The sequence below is a fragment of the Capsella rubella genome, unplaced genomic scaffold (genome assembly GCF_000375325.1).
Source record: "Capsella rubella cultivar Monte Gargano unplaced genomic scaffold, Caprub1_0 scaffold_1, whole genome shotgun sequence".
Classification (NCBI taxonomy): domain Eukaryota; kingdom Viridiplantae; phylum Streptophyta; class Magnoliopsida; order Brassicales; family Brassicaceae; genus Capsella; species Capsella rubella.
This window is the reverse complement of record NW_006238923.1, coordinates 12,481,048-12,504,095: the sequence shown is the minus strand read 5'-3', so window position 1 is coordinate 12,504,095 and position 23,048 is coordinate 12,481,048. Positions and strand designations below refer to the sequence as shown.

General features: G+C 28.6%; 3 protein-coding genes across 3 annotated transcripts; 2 read left to right on the top strand and 1 right to left on the bottom strand.

Moving 5' to 3' along the window:
- Positions 1–137: 137 nt before the first annotated feature.
- On the top strand, positions 138–2,336 carry LOC17899944. The gene is made up of 7 exons (XM_023776929.1): positions 138–305; positions 398–490; positions 896–1,132; positions 1,242–1,394; positions 1,483–1,536; positions 1,663–1,785; positions 1,899–2,336. The coding sequence occupies exons 1-7, from the start codon at positions 138–140 to the stop codon at positions 2,253–2,255; spliced, it is 1,185 nt and encodes a 394-aa protein (XP_023632697.1). The 3' UTR covers positions 2,256–2,336.
- Positions 2,337–4,912: 2,576 nt separating this feature from the next.
- LOC17900561 (uncharacterized protein At4g06598) lies at positions 4,913–6,549 on the bottom strand. Its single transcript, XM_006305816.2, has 5 exons — positions 6,425–6,549; positions 5,789–6,322; positions 5,599–5,674; positions 5,393–5,519; positions 4,913–5,308 (listed from the first exon to the last, which is right to left on the bottom strand). Exons 2-5 carry the CDS (start codon positions 6,310–6,312, stop codon positions 5,136–5,138), a joined length of 900 nt encoding a protein of 299 aa, XP_006305878.1. The 5' UTR covers positions 6,313–6,322; positions 6,425–6,549; the 3' UTR covers positions 4,913–5,135.
- Positions 6,550–9,014: 2,465 nt separating this feature from the next.
- On the top strand, positions 9,015–12,873 carry LOC17897256 (ran-binding protein M homolog). Its single transcript, XM_006307333.2, has 10 exons — positions 9,015–9,556; positions 10,221–10,367; positions 10,518–10,604; positions 10,763–10,808; positions 11,159–11,235; positions 11,330–11,492; positions 11,691–11,759; positions 11,850–11,909; positions 12,221–12,307; positions 12,419–12,873. The coding sequence occupies exons 1-10, from the start codon at positions 9,147–9,149 to the stop codon at positions 12,701–12,703; spliced, it is 1,431 nt and encodes a 476-aa protein (XP_006307395.1). The 5' UTR covers positions 9,015–9,146; the 3' UTR covers positions 12,704–12,873.
- Positions 12,874–23,048: the final 10,175 nt, after the last annotated feature.

Here is a 23,048-nt window from a genome sequence, read left to right as displayed (position 1 = left end):
TGAGACATATTACAAGAAAAGGTGATTATATATGCCAAATGACTTCTCTTCAAATCTTGTTCCAATTACTAATATCTCAATAATATTTGTATATATAAGAAAAATCTAATGATCTCATTTCAGTTTACAGGCTCAAGATGAAATTGGGGTGTCCACTTCTCGTGATGTTATCATGCTATATTCTATGTTGTAGCCTTCTGATGAGCCATTGCCATGGCATTGCAGAGACATCAAAAAGTTTTGAAGATTTCGAAATAGAGAAAAAGCTTAAGCTTATCAACAAACCTGCTGTTAAAATCATAAAGGTTTATATCTTCTCACCATATCTTCTAACCATACATATATAGAGCAAGAACTAATTAAGCTTATTCTAAAAATCATTTGTTTTAATTCACAGTCAATTTCGGGTGAACGGTATGGGTGTGTGGATTTCTACAAACAACCAGGACTTGATCACTCATCTATGAAGAACCATACATTTACCTATAAGGTACTTTCTCTAATAATATGAAATTTGTTTTTAATTTTATTAGAGCACTATTTATACTGGAAGTAAAGAAAACAAAAAGAGAAGTTATACTCTATGTCAAAATATAGATGGTACTTATAAATTGACAATTATGTAAGTTATATATATATTTTGATTATTTCATGTATTTAAATGTTAACGTAAGTAATTTTTGAGTTATATATATACTAGAGATTATAATCTAAGATGTAAAATTAAATCATAAACTGCACTTTGATTAGAACAAGCTAGAGATATATCAAAAGTTCCTTGATTTCTAATATAATTACCTTATTCTTTTTTTGGTAGGTTATTTTAAGAAATTTAAGAAAACTTATAATTATTTTTGACTAATTTATGAATTTATATTTTGATTTTGATGTGTAGATGTGTTTGATGTCATACCCTGAAGGCTCAAAAATGAAAAGAAAAACACATACAAGTAACAAAACATTTGGTCACTTATGGGAAAATGGTATAGGCTGTCCTGTTGGTACAGTTCCTATACTTCGAGTCACCAAAAATGCTCTGTTGAAACTAAAATCCTTCATTGCCAACAATTCTAATCCGCAAAGTTCATGGAGCAAAACCTATGAACCTGCGTCTTCTAACGATGGTCATCATGTAAGTGCTTTATATAAAATTTAACTATTCAAACGACCAATATATAAGATGAACAATACATGAGTTAGGCCATATCCCCATATATTTTTTTCTAAATCATTGTATTCAGTTTGCTGTGATCCGGACTAAAGGTAAACCAAAACGTTATACTGGAGCGTCTATGAATGTTGCAACATACACTCCTTTGGTTGGACCTATGCAATTCAGTGATGCTCGAATGCACTTTCAAATCGGCAATGAGTTCATGCAAGTTGGTTGGACTGTAAGTAAATTTATTTAGATCCACTTTTCATACTCTATGTACTATATATGGTGTATCGATATGAATCACACTATTTGTTTCATTTTAGGTAAACCCGCAATTGTACCATGACTTCAACTCTCGGCTATTCGTATTCACGAGCGTGAGCGGGATAGATCTTTTTTATAAAGTTTTATACCATATGCACGAATTATGCTTAATTAAATTAATAGTGATATATTCAACAAAAAAAAAGATTAATAGTGATATGTTATATGGTTTTATTCAGTCGGGTGGACGTGGGTGTTATCATCTCCTTTGTCCGAATGGATTTGGAATGATATTAGTCCGTCAAGATTTTACTCCCGGTCTACTTGCTGGGCAAGGAGACATTGATTTTGCCATAATCAAGGTCACTTCTTTGCTTGGTCGTTTTTATAAGGAGTCTGGTAAACGTAGCCATGACAATATTTTGTCTATAAAATTTAGAGTTTATTTTGAAGTGGTTTTTGTTTAATATTACAGGATCAAATCAACGGGAACTGGTGGCTGATGATGGGCAGCTCCTGGGAAGAAATTGGGTTCTGGCCATCAAACAGGTTCAAAGAAAGTTATGGTACATCAATAGAATGGGGTGGTGAAGTCTATAGCCCTTCACTTCCAAGTCCACCAATGGGGAATGGTCATTATCCGAAGGGAAGTCCCAAAGTAGACTCATATATCCGCCTGATCACGACCGTGGATGAAAACTATAAAACCGACAAATCTGTAGAAAATACAGAGAGGTATTCAGATCATTGTTATAAAGTGACTGATACTCTAGAGTCGTTTTGGACACATACAGGTCATCTTATTCTTTATGGAGGACCCGGGTGCAAATAGACTTCGATTGTGCTCATCCTTATTTCGAAACTGTAATAACTTAAATTGGTCGAAATAAATCAATAAATCCATTGCTTCCAATGATACTGTACAAACATCCCACGTTGTGCACTTCAAACTTATGAAAGTGTTTTGCTACTTTCAAGATTTTTCTCCACATTTATGATCTCATACTTGTATTTTATTTTATTGCATGTCCAGAATGATCTTGGTTTCGAAGAGTGAACTCAAGATCCATGCAACCCCATGAGTGAAACGACACAATTTTCTGATTTGCAATCCTCAAAATCAGAAGCCTAACGAACTCTAGTGATGTGTGTACACTCAGACTCGATAACTAGTGAAGAGAAGAAGTTGTGGAGAATTGTTATCTTTTTTTTTTCTATTATTCTTCTTCATATGAATGAGAGCCAAGACTCCTTTTTTATAGTCTACATAAGACTTGGAGACTAGGATGCACATAAATGTCTTTTCTAGGAGAGAGGATATTTACTACCATGAGTCTCATGATCAATACTCATAGGTTACACATGTCCAATTTATTTTGTCATTAACAAAAATGTTGACAAAACCACATTAATAGAGAAAAAAATCGTGTTTGAATAAAACAAGTCAACACCCCAACTCACAAACCCAAATGCAGCCCATGTGTAGTTGGATTTTTTCCTCTAACATAAAAAAATAACCAATTTGACATTTAGTCAAAATCTTTAGCATTTCAGGTTAACAATTTTGGGAGTGTCGAAAGCTCCAAGAGGTTCTTCTAGTTGTGGCTCACGTCATGGTTGAGAGTTGTCATCTATCGGTGCTTGGTTGAACTAACTAGTATCTGTAGATGATTGGTACTGATCGGTGGTATCATAGCACATATCGGTTATTGTTGTTAGATATCACCAATCCATGCAAGGATATCACTGATTGGCCTTACGTTATGATCTTGCTGGTGCAAGTGTTCTACAATCTCAACATATATAGTTCTCTATCCTCTTTTGATTTAACTTCAATGTATAAAGAAGCTCCAACCCCATACCCAATTTCATAAGATCTTATGAAAAATTATGATGTTAGCTGGATTGTTGGTTTAATACAATTGGTTTGATTGGATTGTTTTGTTGAGTCTTCCGTTGATTATTTTTTGGGTTGGCTTGGTTCAATTTGGATTTTCCTGGTTTCATTGGTTTAATCCGGAATTACTTGGCTAGTTGGGTTAATCTGGAATGATTGATGAATGCATGATATACATATATGGGTTATCTGAATAGAGAAGTGAACATGACCAAAAGTTGTGTGGGTTTGATGAAACAAAGTAATCAAAATCTGACCATATATATGAGTTCCCCAATTTTTTATATGGTAGATTAATCATGAAAGTATGTGATGGGATACCCTTAATAGTAATTTGTAGGATAATTTGTTCATATATATTTTTAACGTAATAAGCAAACCCAAATAAAAACCTAAAAGAGAAAAGAAATAGACATATCAATACCCTCACTAGTAAACATAGAGAAAGATCAGTAACCAAAAAATGCTTTTATCCTCTTTCATTTCTTTTGTATGCAAGCAATGTAAGAATGTAGTGCAGTAGTATCTATAGTCTCAACTTAGAGAAGAAAATGTATCAATTCTATCCACTGTTGGAGCACAAATTGGAATAAGGTGATTGTAGCAATCAAATTAAATTTAGTGCAAGGCCTCAAAAACTATTAGTGCCACCTAAAGCAAAAAATAATTTAATCTGCTAACAAAATCAGTCAAAAATAATATAAAGAATAACAATTAAGTTAGAAACAATAATCACTTTGGCGGATGATAATAGAAGACTTGACCGCTACACCACCTCAATATTATTTGATGTTCCTAAAGTATTAATAACCTTCGGATGCCTACATCTACTGTTGCACGGGGTTTAGTCATGCCCCCATGTAATACATCTACTGTTGCACGGGCTTTAGTCATGCCCCCATGTAATATCTTTATACATATCACATATAGACTGATAAATGAAACAATCTTGATGCACCATCTGGATGTTTCAGGGGGGGGGGGATACTCTCGATTAATGTTTACAAGTTACATGAAATCAAATGAGGACTATGTTGACTCCATACATAGATAATTTCACTATCATGGTATAACGAATTTGGATAAATGGGTCACCGATATCCCAGATAAGTTGTCAACGTGCATTCCCGAGTGGTATTAAATTATATTATATATTGGACTAAATATAACTGTAGGTTATTTAATTTGAGTTATGTTTGATATATATTACAAAACTAAACACAACCAACATATACTAACATAAATAAAAATCCTTAATAAGCTAATAAACTATATATTCAATTATACAAAAAAAAATAACATAAATTTACCAGTTCATGGCACAAGTTCTTACCTAGTTACTTTAAAAAATGCACTTAAAAATGTTAACACATGCTAGTGAACCAAAAAATATATATATATATGATACTCAATTTTTAATTAGTTCTTTTTTCTTGATGTACTACTACAAGTCTCCTACTAGTCACATCCTATTTATAGAAAAAATCATTGATGTACTACTACAAGTCTCCTACTAGTAACATCCTATTTATAGAAAAAATCATTTTAGCTATAAATGAGACAAAAAGAATTACACAAAAGAAGTTCTCTTTTGACAGTAGATTCTCTAACTATCATAAATAGAGAAATACAATATAGAAATTGTATAATCATTTTGACATACATAATCATGATTTGTTAAGGAATTCATTCAAGACTACAAACATCAAGAGGTTTACCTATGGTGTATTGACATTAAGAAAGAGCAAACAAAGCTTGTATAAAACATGATATGAATTTTATACTTGTAATGGATCCATATTTTCCTAGAACAAATCATATTGCCAAGGCTGCAAACTGGGATTCAGGTTCTTGTGTGACATTTGGTTGATACTTGTTGTGTCGGTTTTGTTGTATCGGTTGCACTATTTTTTTGTTCTGTTGTGGTTGTTGTTGGCGTCGTTGAAGCTGTAGATTCCCTATCTCTCTCTCAAGAAATTGTTGCTCCACTGTATTAACATTCAAAATTATAATTTCAAAATGAAAATATATATGCATTTTTATACTCTAATAGTGGTTAGAGTATAAATTACCATGTTTAAGCTTTTGGATTTCTGCTAAACTATCCATACGTTGTTTTAAAGCTCTATTTTCCATGCTAAGCATGATTAGCTGCTGATCGAAGTAGTGAATGGCGGATGACATTTCACATCCTTCAACCTATTGCAAGAAATTAACCCAAGTGTATAATATATCTAATTCTTATCATTAGGGAGCTCTTGATATTATTAAATCTTACTTGTAGTACTTGGATGGTCCTTTCGAGATCTGATATGTACTCCAGCCTTCTTAGACGTGCCCGATGAGCATTTTGACTGTCGTTTTAAAATGATTTTTGAGATAAATAAAATGGTATTATCATGTTAAACTGCATCTACAAGATGTTCAAACAATATATAAGTCATGCATTAAAAAATTAAAGCACTTACTGTTTAATACGTTTAGTGTCAGCCTTTGATCCAGGACCATCCGGTTTTGTGGAATTAGTCCCTTCTTTCATTTTTCCTGTATTCATGGATTTTGGAGTTGAGGTACCTAATCTTTTTACAACTCCATATGACATATGTGTTTGGAGATTAGATCCATTGTGTTTTTCATAAGGGTTAGACTGCCACAAATCATAGTTCTGAAATTGCCAAGAAGGGCCAGAAACATGATTTTTCATAAGCTCATCTTCCTTAAAAGGCATTATAGATGAGTTCAAGTAAGCAGCTGTGTCACTAGCTGAACGTCTATGGCCTTTGTTAATCTTAGGTGATGCTGGCTCATTTAAAAGCTCATCGAGCCAAGCTGGTTGTTCCTCTATGAGAAGATCATCAAAAGAAGCACTGTGGTGATGATGCATATTGTTCATACGAGGAATGTTTTTTCCTAAGTCTTTATGTGGAACTCGTGATTGTCTTCCTATGAATCCGTAATTTCCCGTGTTTGACAACCTGTTTGAATCTTCCATTCTTCAAAACCTAGAAAGACATGAGCAAAACATGATTAAGAAACCAATCAAATGTGTTTTAATATTTAGCAGTTTAATCAATAAAAACCAAACATATAGTTCTCCTAATTACCTGAATAGACAAGACTTAGGAGGCGTGCGATTATCAAACCTTCCACAAGGAGAAAAATGGCATCTCTCGCGATGGAATCTCCTCCCTTGTGGTTGGTTTCAATCACCTCCTTCCTCCTTAGAATACAAAAAAAATTAATGAACAATCTCTTGATCACTAAATAGTGGAAGATATCATACAAAAACAATCCATGTTAGTGGTTGCCATAGCGTGCTTTTCGTGAAAGCAACTATTCTTGTGATTTGCTATATTTGGTTTATTATTGTATGTTATTTATGCATTTTCTTTTTCCCATAATAGATTCAGACATTGCTTTATTATTATGGTCTACAATACTACATAAGATAAATCTTCCATTTTACATTTATGAAATCTGAATAGTAAACGTAGTAAGATATGTTTTACATTAAAAAAAAAAGCAATTGGGGATAATTCCTAACAATAAGATGTTATTGTGTACCATAATAATAAATGGCCCTTAACAGTATTACTTTCATCTATATAGACTATATTAACATTTTTACAGCATTTTTGAAAAAAAAACTTTGGAGTTGGAAGTTATTTACAAGGCTATGCCACTATAATTTATTATTTAGTTAAAATTTTAAAACCTAATAATAATCATTTTTACCAAAATCCCTATAATCTCTCCCTAATAAATATAATACCATTTCTTATTTTCCACCTTTTTCTCAAATATTTCTCCAAAATATTTATATGATCTTATTTGTTATTAATTTATTTTATTACAGATTACATATGTATAATAAAAATACAAAAATATTTTCAACATATATTGCAATTTGAACTTTTTCAAACGGATGTATATTACAAATTGTTTTTGCGTATGTACAACATCCCATATAGAGTATATTTTTTTTTTGAAAATGGTTCAGAATCTTTATAAATAAGATTATAACCTTCCAACTACAATGACGGGACTATTAACATGGATTTAATTTTTTGGGGATTATATAACGGGACAGGTTGTAAGACGGGAAGGGTTATTAACTACATATAAAACTTAGAATATTTAAAATACTTTGAATCTTTTAAAAATTTCAGTGTTATTAATATTTTATCTATACACCAAGCTTATACTAAAATATTATTGACTTTGCCATTTTTTTAAACATGGGTTTATTTTATGGCGATTATATGACATGACGGAGTATAAGACGAGAAAATTTGTAATATGATTCCAACATATTACATGACTGGACGGGTTGTAAAACATAACGAGTTTAAGTTGATATTACTAAAATATTATTAATCTCACTTTTCAATACGTGGTCATTTTACAATTTTTTAACAACACCGATATAAAACATGTATAATAAATTGATTTGGTAAAGATTATGCAATCTTAATAATTATTAAATAAACTCCAACAAAATCTATCAATTTTTAAAAACACGAATTAAAAAGAAACTGTTTATCTCGCGCCGCATGTTAAAATCTAGTTGATCATTATTTTCTTGTATTAATGGTCATTTACTCTCATTTATTGTGTTACAAGCCATTTATTGAGTGATCATAAAAAAAATGAAAGTTTTATTATAGTTTTAACTACAAATGTGATTGTGAGTTGGAATATCTAAAGAGATAAATTTGTTAGTTTATGTACTTTTATTAGATGTCAAACAAAATAAGTTAGTTCATTTTGGATTAGAAAAGATGAGGAATTATGGGTACACATGGTGAATAAGTATATAAGAAGATTTGATATGATATGATTAATATTTCAATAATTGTTTTTTTTTTAAATGGATAAATTGAATACTGAAGTTGGTCTGGGAAGTTCGAAACATAAAATTTACTATTTGGTACAGTCTCAAAATTTTACTACATTGGATGAAATACAGTACTTAGGGTAATGCATAAACCTACTAACAACAAACGGAAGAGAACGATTAAAACAAAAATCCGTACACACATATAGTTTGAGTTAACCAAAATATTCGACCAAAACTAAAACAAATCCGATCTTTTAAAGAATTAGAAATTGATCAAAACAAAAGACGAAATATCACACACAAACCTCATTGTTATGTTTCTTTGAATTTGCCATTTAAGGACAAATAGCTAAAGTTTGTAATTTTTTGTAATGTTTTATTAAAAATACACATAAAATGTACTCCCTCTTTTTCATTATAAGTGATGTTTAAGGTAAAGTATACTAAATAATAAAACATATAACTTACCTATTTTCCATAAGAATATCATTAACTAATATGAATTCAACCAATAAGAAAATATGATGTAAAATATAATTGGTAAAAAAAGATTAAATAAATTAAATTTTTGCATAGGAAATTGAGAACATCACTTATATTGAAACAAATAAAATTGCCTAAAACATCACTTATAATAAAACAGAGAGATTATAAACTAGTAGTCGTAAGTAATCAGTATAATTTTGTGAATTTTTTATATCAAAATATACATAATAATGAACCATAAATATATTGAGACAACTTTTAGTAATTATTAGTGTATTATAAATTTATAATGTTATGAAATGTTTTTATTAAAATATACATAAAAATATATAAACAAGTCTTTAATTTAACAAATGCCGAAACTAAAGGATCAAATTAAATCCCAGAGAAGAAGAAATCTCAACAAAGTTCTAATTCAGTGTTCGTTCCTAAGACTCCCAAAAACCCCAAATCATCTCGAATTTGCTAAATTCTAGGGCTTTCTCTCTGTGATCGAATTAATGAGCTCTTCACCATCGCCGGCGAATTCCGCCACCGCTTCCGCGAACGGCGGCGATACAGCCACAGCCAACGCCGGGAACGGTCAAGATCTGAACTTACACTTCTTGGAGAAGATTCGTCTGGCCGCAAATCGAGATGCGAAGGAAGACGAAGGTGAAGATTCGCCGACGGAGTTGAACACGGTCAATAGCGCCGGCGGGTTTCTTGTGGTTTCTCCTGATAAGCTTTCGGTTAAGTACACGAATATGAATCTACATGGGCACGACGTTGGTGTTGTTCAAGCGAATAAGCCTGCTCCGTTCAAGTGTCTCACTTACTACTTTGAGATTTTTGTTAAAGATTCTGGGATTAAAGGGCAAGTTGCGATTGGTTTTACTAAGGAGAGTTTCAAAATGAGGAGACAACCTGGGTAATTGTTTTCTTTGATCTTGGAAATTTTGGATCCAGTTTGTGTTGAGTTTGGCTGTGTAGGAGTGGTTTAGGGAACAATCTTATTTGGAAACTTGATTCAAGAAACATAGTTTTAGTTCCTAGCTTGATCGTTACTGTGTATAAGGTATGGTTTAACATAGAAATTAAGGTTATGTGGCTGTGTTATTTATTGGTTTCACTAAGCAGATCTTCCAAATGATGGGTATAGTTTCATGCTGTTGAGTTACGTTCTGTAGGGGTGGTTTAGGGAAGAAGCATAAATTTAGATTCTTGTTACATTTTGGATATGGTTTACCATAGAATTTGAGGTTATCTGGCTGTCTTTTTTATTGGTTTCACTAAATGACTGGTATAGTTTTCTTACGGATATATCCTGTTAGCGTTAGATATCTTACACTTCTTGGGTGAGACTTCGTAACTTGCGTTCTGTAGGAGTGGTTTAGGGAAGAGTCTGAATTCAAAGTACATTGCTTTGTGGCTCTTGAAACCTAGATTCTTGATTTATTACGAAAAAGGATGATAGTGCCTTTGGAAGAAGTTAAAGCATAATTTAAGTTGTTGTTACATTTTGGATATGGCTTAACCATAGAATTTGAGGTTATGTGGCAGTCTGATTTATTGTTTATTTGATAATGGTACAGATGGGAAGTGAACAGCTGTGGCTATCATGGGGATGATGGACATCTATATCGTGGACAGGGAAAAGGTGAACCTTTTGGTCCAAAGTATACCAAAGATGATACAGTTGGTGGTGGTATAAACTACGCTACGCAAGAGTTCTTTTTCACGTAAGATAGAAACTATTTCATGCGTTTTGCTACTTGAATAAGTTCTATTACCTTAAATTCATGATTCGTCCTTTCACTTTGGTTTTCTTTGTTTGCATCCGCTTTGTGTGTTGAACCTGATGACATTTTTGATTACTCATTTGATGCCAGTAAAAACGGAGCTATTGTTGGGAAAATCCCTAAGGACATAAAAGGTCATCTATTCCCTACTGTAGCTGTACATAGCCAAAATGAGGAGTATGTTCTCACTCTATCTTTGATGATCAGTACCAATGCCATTGTGTATCTTCTCTGTTGACTGCTTACATTTTGAGTTCCATAGCGTCACCTCAAAGTTGTAAAAACAGGTTCAGTAGAAGTACTTACACAATGCATTTGTTCGGATGTTTTGGCAGGGTATTAGTCAATTTTGGGAAGAAGAAATTTGCTTTCGATATTAAGGTAAGAGGGAAAAGATGGTATTAGGTCCTGTAGTGAAACTGGAATGTATATAAAAGTGGGATGATGTAACCAGGAGTACAGATTTTGAAATTTGAAAGGACATAATTGGTATGCCTCATGTCCGTTCTTGGTACTGGGGTTACAGAATCAATGGCAGTGGTTCTCTTTGTACACATTGCGCTCGCATTTGCTATTTTAGTGTACCCTCTATTGTTTTGTTCTTGTGTAGTCAGACCTCAACCACTTAGGCCCTCAAGTTATAATCTTTAAATACTGAAGTAGGACACAAAAGTTTATGTCTTTTCTCCCCAGATTACATATATGCTTCTATCCTCTTTTTGTTTCATTAGGGATATGAAGCATCAGAGAGGAATAAGCAACAAATGGCTATCGAAAAAATATCCATACTTCCAAATATTGGTTATGGGTGAGTACAGCCCTTTCCAGCAGTACCAGATCATGTCCTTTGTTAACTGAATTGCATACTCTGTTATCTAAAGTTTTTTTTTCTTTATCATTAGGCTTGTAAAGACCTATCTGCTACACTACGGGTATGAGGAGACACTCAATGCTTTCAACCTTGCTACTAAAACAACAGTTCCTCCAATCAATATAGATCAAGGAATTGCTACTGATGAAGATGATTCATCATATGCTTTGAAACGGAGAAAGACACTTAGACAGGTATTGAACTTGTATCTCACTAGCTATGGTTTAACTGATATGTGCCTGTTCTTTAGCCAAGATGTTAACATATAAGACATGATATCCTCTAAGTTTACTATGCTTACGCGTTTTGCCTTTTTTGATCCTATTCAAACCCAAACTAAATTACTGCTTTGTTTGGTTATTTTTGACTGATCCATACTTGCTTTGGTACAGCTTGTTGGGAATGGTGAGGTTCATGCTGCTATAACTAAACTCCGGGAGTGGTATCCCCAAACTGTACAGGTGAAATTAGATTTCCTGTCATATAGCTTTTTTTATATTGCTAAGATGTGCCACTTCAAGGATTGATCACCCCATCCGTACTTACTGCAGGATGATAAATCGGTGGTTTGTTTCCTCCTGCACTGTCAACATTTTATTGAATTAGTACGGGTATGCTCTTTGCACTCCTTATCCAGTTAGATTTCTTTAATGCTTGTCAGAGATAGATCGTTGTTGTGACAGTCTTGGTTGTATTAACTAAAGAAAAAGAGTTCAAAGAATCTCCTGCACCTTTTAGATTATTTAGAAATATTACTGTGGAAGAATCTATAACCCACTGGAAAAGTTGTTACATAGATACTTTAATACTTTATTAGCGTTGATAGAACAATGTGCAAAATCAAACACCTAGATATACTTCTGCTCTCACTTTCAAATTGGTGGTGGGGCTATTTCTCTAATTCTGGTTTTGGCATAAACAGGTTGGGAAACTTGAAGAAGGTGTGCAGTATGGCAGACTCGAGTTAGCTAAATTTGTTGGGTTAACCGGGTTTCAAGATATAATCGAGGTAACTATAACTCCTCCAACTTTATTACTTGTCACTCTAATCTAGTTCAAAAACAGAGAGATTCTATGTTGCTGATCTCATATGAACTCGACTTTCTTGTTGATTATTCAGGACTGCTTTGCTTTGCTAGTGTATGAAAAGCCCGAGGAATCACCGGTTGGGTATTTCCTAGAAGACTCGCATAAGGAACTAGTGGCTGATGCCGTGAATGCAGCGATACTATCAACAAATCCAAATAAGAGAGATGTTCAGAAAAGCTGTCACTTGCATTCCCATCTGGAGAAACTGCTAAGACAATTAACCGTCTGCTGTCTAGAAAGGCGATCGCTGAATGGAGACCAAGGCGAAACATTCCGGCTTCACCATGTTCTTAACAACAACAGTACAAGAAGATGAAATCGGGTTAGCCCGGGGCATATATTTTGGAAAACTCTGTTTTTTGTTTGGCTGTTGTCATCATAATTGGCTTTTGTTCATACTTGTGTGTCATATTATGTTGAACTTTCCCATTCTGTAATAAAAGGAAAAAAGTTAAAAATGAAAAAGAAAGGTTCCACTTGCATTTTTTTGGTTCAAATTAACTATTTTTTCTTTCATCATTCATGATTCTACTGTTTGGAAGAAATGTCTCGTGTAAATTTAAGAACAAGCTTTTGTAGATGACTTCGTAGTTCGTACGACCATTTTCATTGCTATAAATCCTAGCTCACAAAAAAAAATAAAAAAAAAATAAAACCACAGCTAAGTTTAAAACTCTTCTTTAATCTATACTAGGTAACGTCCCGGTTATTGTATAATAAGATAAAATAATTAATTTGGATTTATTTACTAATTACAAAACAGAATAAATTAAATAAATTCCTACACTTAAATTATTCAAATCATACAATATAATCATGGGATTTGCACAATTAACATTTTTATGATATTTTTTTCAACAAATACTCTCTCTCTAAATATCCATTTTCAAAAATACCCTCTTCAATGTACAAAATGACTAATTTACTCTCCTTTATTATAACTCATGATGAAGAAATGAATATTCTTTCCAACAAAAAAAAATATTCCTTCCAACAAATTTCCCGCCAAATGTTCCCGCAAAAAAATTCCGACAAAAATCTTCCCGCCAAAAATTTCAGACAAATTTTTTTATTTAAGTTTTTCCATAAACTAACACATAATGGTAAAAATAATACCCTCTCTAGGTAAAACAATAATATTATTAATGGTAAAAGTGGAATTTTACGATGATATTCAAATTTTTTATTTAAGTTTTTCATAAACTAAACACATAACCTAAAGTATTTAGTAATTAAAATCTAAATTATTTTGAAATTAACAAATCATATATATATTTCCTATAAAATCATATGAAGTGCAATCAAAAGTTTTAAAAAGAAATTCCAATGAATTTCAAAAATACCCTTTTTCCAATACCGCTCTTAATTTTATCAAAAAGTCACTATGAAATTTAAAATTTATCAAAAAAATATGTGTAAGCTTATATTTATAGACACAAATTATCTTTATATGTGTGAAAATATATATATATATTTCATAAATATCGTATAAATACCTTTTAAAAACCATTTAAAAACCTTATAAAAACTTTGTAAACCTTTTAAAAACCATATAAAAACCTTATAAATGCCGTTTAGAACCTTTAAAAACCGTATAAATATTTGGATTTAGTCTCCCAGTAGTAATGATGATCTTAATGTACCTTATCAACCATATAAAAGTTTATAATTTTTCAAATTTGAAAAGGGGTATTTTTAAAAATGGATAGAAATAGGGGTATTTATAAAAGGGGGAATTTCAAAAATACCGCTTTTCCAATAACACTTTTTAAAAATACTCCTCTTTCTAATTTTATCAAAAAAATCACTATAAATTTTGAAATTTATCAAAAAACTATGCGTAAGCTTATATTTAAAGACATAAATTATCTTTATATGTGTGTAAATTTACATATATATTTCATAAATACCGTATAAATACCTTTTAAAAATCATTTAGAAACCTTATAAACACTTTGTAAACCTTTTAAAAACCTTATAAAAACCTTATAAATGCCGTTTATAACCTTTTAAAACCTTATAAATATTTCGATTTAGTCTCCTAGTAGTAATGATGATCTTGATGTACCTTATCAACCATATAAAAGTTTATAATTTTTGATATTTGAAAAGGGGTATTCTTGAAAATGGATAAAAAAGAGGGGTATTTTTAAAAAGGGGTAGACCAAAATGGGCATTTCTCAAAAATTCTCTTTATAAAAAGGAGTACACCAAAAGGGGCATTTCTCAAATAAATAATTTTATTTTTTAATTTTTTTTATATTCCTCTTAATTTAAGTTATACCGCTAGGTTTGATTATAAATTTTAGTTCTTGTAGTATAATAGATAGAAAATTGAATATCAAACTGTTTTTAGATAGAAAATCATTTATAAAATCTAAAGTTACTAAAATTTATAATGATTTTAATATTATTAAATGTTGAATCCCAAACTAAATATAATGATCATTATTTTTAAGATGTCAAAGAGCCAGTATTTTTAACGCGGTTTCAACATTGCACTTCAGTCTTGGGCAATGTTTCCTGTGAAGCAATTCCAATAAAAATTTTGGTTAACTTTTTCTTAACTTTCTCCTACTTCGAAAAAATTGTAATACATTCTTTTTTAGAATAATGATCATTATATTTTGTTTGGGATTCAACATTTAATAATATTAAAATCATTATAAATTTTAGTAACTTTAAATTTTATAAATGATTTTCTATCTATTATACTACAAGGATGAAAAGATTATAATTAAACCTAGAGATATAACTTAAATTAAGAGGAATATAAAAAGAGATTAAAAATAAAATTATTCTTTGGAATATTTTTTTAAAAAACTTTTGATTGCAATTCTTATGATTTATAGGAAATATAGATGATTTGTTACTTTCAAAATAATATAGATTTTAATTACTAAATACTTTATGTTATTTGTTAGTTTATGAAATACTTAAATAAAACATTTGAATATCATGTTAAAATTCTATTTTTAGCATTAATAATATTATTGTCTTACCTAAAAATACTCAAAAATATTGAAGCAAATTACTATCAAATTGAAAAATAAATAAACTGTAAATTTCAAGAAATATGTTTGTATGATTGTAGAGAATTTTTTAGAAATACCCCTTTTGCTGTACCCTTTTCAAAAATACCCCATTTATCTATCATTTTTCAAAAATACCCCTGTTTATTTTTATTTTTTTTTGTCATCATTACAAATTATACGTCTCTCTCTGAGAGGGACCGGACTCGAACCCGGATCTGGTGAGAAGGCAACAGAGGTGAGAACCACTAGCCCACTTGTCCTTCTCAAAAATACCCCTGTTTAAATATGAAAAATTATAAAGTTTTATATGGTTTATAAGATACTTCTATATAATAACTACTATTGGGGTATTTGGTACAAATAATTTATAATGTTTTAAATTGTTTTTACAAGTTTAAAAAGGTTCGTAAAATATTTTTAAAATGGTTTATAAGTTTTAAAAAAAGTTTTTATAAGTTATGTTTACGTTATTTATGAAAGATGTATAAATTTTATACACATATAATGGTAATTTGTGTGTATATTTATAAGCTTACACTTATTTGGATAAATTTCAACATTTTAGTGGTTTTTTTATAAAGTTTGAAAAAGTATTTTTAAAATGTGGTATTTGAAAAGAGGTATTTTTGAAATTCCCCATGATTATATTGTATAATTAAAATAAATAAAGTGAAAAAAAATTATCGACATTGAAATTTATTTAATTTATTGTTTTTTATAATTAGTAAATAAATCTAAATTAATTAACTTTTCTTATTATACAATAACCCGCACATATGCGCCGTACATTACCTAGTCATACATATAAAAGTATGGATTCACTCTCTCCTTATTGCTCCATTTGGTATTTCATTTTTAAAAATATAATATTTATTTTTAATTAAACCAAATAATACATTTAATCATATACATTAATTCATACTTTAAATCCACACTTTACTACTAAAATGTAACTGAAAATTATATAAATTTTCAATTGACTATTGGTTTTCTTTATTGAATTTCAATTAAACACACTATAAATTATATGATATTCAAATGTTTTATTTTAGGTTTTTATAAACTAATACATAACCTAAAGTATTTAGTAATTAAAAGTAACATGTTATCTATATTTCCTATAAAATCATATGCAACCAAAAGTTTGAATTTTTATTTTATTTTTCATCTCTTTTAATATTCCACTCAATTTAAGTTATATCTCTAATTGGATAATCATTAATTATGTTATTCATTTATATTAAATATTTTATAGTTATGGTAATAAAATCTTGATTTTTCAGATCTTCACCAACAACTGCACTTCCCATATATTTTGATTATGGTTATGTAAATTTTTGGTATGTATGATTTTGATATTAATTACAAAAAGATGAAATCTATCTTAACATTTTTGAAGTACATTTTGTACTAAAATCTATTTTGGCTTATAACCTTTTATTTTGTAATATTTGCATAATCAAACTCTTGCCATTTGAATAAATAACAAAACTTAAAAGTAAATTTGGTAATTAAATCACAAGCAAATCCCAAAATTGGAAACCAAATATTTATTACATCAAAAAATTTCCTAAAATCCCTCTTTAATAAACCGAATCTCTCTCCAATATATTTATATAATCTTATTGTTTTAAATTTATATTATTACATAAAATATATTTATAATAAAAAACAAATTCTTTTCCACACATTTTGCAATTTAAATTTTTGAAAACGGACGTAGTTGACTAAATCAATAAAGAAAAAAATATATGTACAACATCTACATAAGATAGAAAATTTTAGATAATAGTTCAAACCCGTTATAAATAAAACTAATATGTTTACAACTAAAAATGAGCATGAACTTTGATTTCTCAAGTATCCAAACTAAAATTTTTATTAGCTTAATCCGGTTCTTTAATTAAAGAAAATAAAATTTTTAAAAAGTTTCAGAAAATTATAAATTTTATTTTTTTAACAAGTTTAAAATGTGATAAATATTAAAACTTTAAAAAGCTGAAAATTATGATATTTTATTTAAGTTTTATAGAATATTAAAATAATGAAAAATATTTAAACTCTACAAAAACAAAAATTATTATTAATATTTTAAATCTACAAATATTTAAAATATAATAATATTGTACATAAATATTATTATATTTTCTGCGGGTTGTCTATATTTAAAATCTTTTACTGGTTAAGTTAAAATATAATTTTTTTTACAACAAAATTGTGTCGCGATGTACCGCGGGTTTACCACATATATCTATGAATCTACTTATAATACAAATTTATAAAATTGTATTAAATTAAATGAAATAAACATATACAAAACTAAATTATATAAACCAACTACGAAAATGAACATCAAAGATATATATATTAAATTATGGACCCGTGGTGTACCACGGGATAAATCCTAGTGTTAATATTAATTATACTACAATAATCAATTAATTATTTTAATTGTAGTTATTCTCCCGACGTTGATATTGTGTTATGTTATTACAAAAATGATTGAGAAGCGTAGATTGAGTGTAGATACTAGAATATACACATAACTTAAAATACAGTAAAACTTCTATAAATTAATACTCGATAAATTAATAATCTCTATAAATTAATAAATTTCTCCGGTCCCAAGTTGGGACCAGTGTAATTTTAGACACATTTCGATAAAATAATAAGATAATAATTTTTTGAAAATCCTTTGTAAATATATGGTCCCATCAATATTATAAATTAATAATTAGGTAAAATTTTCAAAATATATGTATATATAGACAAATTAGTTTTTGTTAGATTTTATTTCTAATATTTTACTATATGAAAAATAGTTAGCATTCTCTTTTAATACATAATAATTATTGTTTTATTTGTAATTGATTATATAAAATACTAATTATCATGATTAAATCTTATTTTTAAATATTGTTTTGAAAATATTTTCCAAATTAGGAATATCTCTCTATAAATTAATAATTATTAATTTATCGATAAATTAATACCTCTATAAATTAATAGATTTTCATGGTCCCAACATTATTAATTTATAGAGGTTTTACTGTATGTAGATACTAGAATATACACATAACTTAAAAAAAAAATCTTATTGTTATTTTTAGTGTGGGGTAGTAACTTAAAATATGTATTTTAGATATATTAATCTATCAACAAACTGACCTAAATAATAATATTATAGATACTAGAATATACACATACTTACCTGTCTATGCACAAATATACTGTTAATATGCACATAAATAATATACTGTTAATATGCACATAAATAACCCTTACTTAAAAGTTCATTATAATTTAAATTAACATTCATATAAAAAATCAAAGAAACTCACTTACCATAAACATTAAATACAATTATGTGTATAAAAATTTTAAACTATCATAGAAAGGGGTTATATGTTGGGACATATTATTAGTATAAGTTTGAAATATCATAGAGCTTTGTTTAAATCATCATTTTATAATTTTGTTAATACATCAATTCTAACTTTATATAAAATCCATATACTTATATTTATTTCAAATTTAAATGAAATATATTCAATAATGAGTTGTATTAAGTCTTATATACATAAATATATATTTTTCTTTGTCACATATAAAAATATATCTACAGATGAAAATGTATTCACTTTTTTAGCGAATCTGAGGTTCATAATATTGAAGATACTCATAATTCTTTTATTATCCATTCCATATGAATCCATTAACAATTATGTTTTTTGCAAATATAACTATATTATGATTCACAACACTATAACATTTATATCAATCACTAAAGAAACTCAATTATTTTATAACACAAAATCATGAATATTACATATAAAATTAAAAGGAAATGGAGATATGGTGTACCACAAGGTAAATCAATAGTAAATTGTTCCACGGTGTATTGTTTAATTACACAGAATATAATGATTTTAAAAAAAAACTAAAAAAATTATAAACATCAATCTTATAAAAATGCAAAATACAACGTGACATGGTTATATGGTGGGATATGTTTGAATCTACATTCATAGAAATTTAAAATATTTTAATTCAGTATTACAACACAGGTAAATCATTCCGTCCGATTATATTTTACACTTTTTATAAGATTAACCCACATACATTCAATAACGAATACTATTTATTATTGCAAAAACACAAAAACTATAAGATCTATAATAAAACTCAATCTTTTTTTAAGAAACTCAAATTATAATACAAAATCATAAAAATTATATATATATATATATATATATAAGTAAATTAAAAAATCATGGTGTACCACGGTGTAAATCGTAGTTTTGGATTAAAATCAAAGTTGTATTTTTACCTTCAAGCTTGAGCAAAACCAAAGAAAAAAATTCACAAAAAAAGTTTAAAAATATGAAGACCGGATTGTCACATTTTACGACATTTGGTATATGACCATTCGGGCTTTGTATTTCTCAACTTATTTAAATTTATTTGTTCATTTTTTCTCAAATTCTATGGAGCTAAATACAATTTTGACTAAATCAAAACAAAATAAAGATTTTTTTTAAAAAACTTAAGTGTGTATTAAGTTAAGAGCTAAAGAAATGTGACAGTTTAGATTTACCATACATATGTAATGTAAAAACATGACATATATAAATACAAGACATATACAACTATGTATGTACATAGTTAAATACAAGACATATAAAACTGTATATCCCTATATTAGTAAAAGAGAAGTACAAAAAGTGTTTACGGGTCGGGTCAATTTCAAAAAATTACCCGACATTTATAATTGGATCTTTTAAAGTTGGATAGATTAATGGGTTTGGATACATACACCGGATACTTTCCAAATCTAATTTTAGGATTGTATTATTTCCATAACTAATTATAGGATTTACTAATATTTCTCTAACTAATTTAATACAATCTATTTAAAAATATTATTCTTCTTTCACTTTTATTTGATATTATTTTTAATTTATGATATTATACTATATCTATCTTATTATTTTTGCAACCATTTTTTTGACCACCCTTACTTCTAAACAATTAACCAAAGATCATTAAGGCTAATTTTGTAATCTTGAATGTCGGGTCGGTTTTAAATCAAAATTTAAAACCCGATTTCGTTAATCGGATCTTTGAAAAACCAAAAACTATATTTACTATTTTAATCACCGAAAACCTATTAAATTCCGAATTGATATGGTAATTAAACAGATATAGAAACTTTATGAATAAATTAAACATAATATTGCATAAAAATCGGATCATAATATAACCATATATTCTTGATTTTATTTATTTGGAAACATACGTATTGATTATTCTACTTTTAAAAAGATTAATATCAAATCTGGATTTCCTATATTTATTAGTTAGAAATCGATAAACTCTAGGAAATATAAACTAATTTACTGATTCAAATAAAACTCAAAACTTACACACATATACCAAATCTAACCATTCAAATACCAAACCACAAAAAACACAGAAATGTGTTATACTATACTATAATAACTATAAAAAACAGAAAGATTATATTTCCATATCTTGAATTACAAACAATTCCTTATATTATGGTTTTTAAAGATTTTCAATCAATATCAAATCATATTAAGTAATAAAAATTAAGGATATTACTTTTCGGGGTCTAGAAAAACCCTACGGTTGGATCCGAAATCTCTATAAATACATAAAACCGACACATACACTAGAGTAGTTCTATAATCCTCACAAGTGTACTAAAGCTATCAAAGCAATATCGATATTTTTTTTCTTCAAGAGCATTATCAATTCTTGTCTAATATCATGTCGTTTGAATTTGAGTATGTCATGTAATTTATTCTGATTCTAATGGCTTTATTTTGGGTTACTTTACATTTATATTTGATAGTCTCACAAAAAATTACAAAATCTACACTATTTTTTCATGGCATATTCCCCAGCTAAATACTATATCCTCTATTTTATTCCATAATCCTAGCTTGCTCACCAAGATTTTAGATGATCACTCACGCATACCCCTCAAATTTCATTATACACTATAAATATGTTTTATTTTCAGTAGCTAAAAACACCATATCCGAAAAGCAACTCTATTATATCACAATAAAAGAGTATACTATCTTCGTTGCTTTCTTCTTCACATGGGAACTCAAGCTCTGATTGTCTTCATCAGCCTCCTTTTTCGTCAAAGCTTTCTCATCCTCTGATGGCATTTTCTTCTTCAACCAAAATTATGTACCAACCAAACATTACTAACAAACAAACAAACAAATATAACTTAATTTTTTAAAAAATTAGTTATAAAATTTTTATAAGATTAATTTTCACGTATCATTTTGTTCCATGTGTCATGTATCACATAACCTTGACTATTAATTTTAGTTTCATTATATTGATTTAGTATTAAATGCAATAAAAATACTTTTTTTATTGCAAATACACAAAAATATATATAACACTCCCTTAATTGTATTAAAAGTTAAAGTCAATCAATTTATAATACAAAATCATAAAAACATATATACAAAAACATAAAATAATAAATTGTCTCGTGGTCATGTACCACGGGTAACTTATCATATACAAGTACAAAACCGGAAATATATATACCGCAAATGATACACTATTCCCGTTGGACCTCGACTAATATGCTAAACCAATTTTAATTAGAGCATATTAATTTATAAACGATTGGAATTCTATATAAGAGAAATACGTTAAATGATGGACCCGTGGTGTACCACGGGGTAAAATCTAGTAATATAAATATCTAACAAAAATTTAACTTTTTTTTTGCGTATGTTGCAATTTGAATTTTTTTTAACGGACATATAATACTCAACTACACTCGGTTAAATATTTTGGACAATGGTTTAAAATTATTATAAGTATGACCAATACAAAAACCATTGTTACATGAGCATATTTAAAATTTCAAATAGTTTCAAAATATTATAAATAAAAGGTTCAAATATATAAAACTTTTAGAATTTAAAATATTGAAATATCTTTTTGAAGACATAATTTTTATTGATAAAATATATTATATATCAAACTATGTAAATTTTAGATAATTCACGGGTAGTATCACAATTATAATGATAAAGCGAGTCACGATTAATGTTTTTTACGAAATAAATTCTGTTACGGGTTGGACTTTCAAAAAATATATTGTAAATATGTGATTTTTACGTATATTCCTACTTTTACTACAAAATGGTCAAAATGAATAATTTATCGACAAATATTATTTCGTGCTGTTAAATTTTCACTATGTTTTTAATTGTATCAAAACTCAGTATATGATTATTTACTCGGTTTTTCCTTTATTATTTTATTTAAACTTATTATACAAATATATGATTTACCGTAATCGACTGCGCTCTAAGAAAATTAAAATGTAACATATTCTAATCCGTTAAAAATTATATATATATAATTATTTCCCCCGCGCTACAGCGCGGATCCGAACCTAGTACTGTCGAGTAAATAAATAGGGCGAAAACAATCCCTTACATATTTGTATATATCATTTCTTACAATAAGAGGAATTGACCCATCAAGATACTTAACCATTAAGACAACAACTCACGAATGCATAATGTGGAACAAAATACTAATCCATAATGGTGGAAA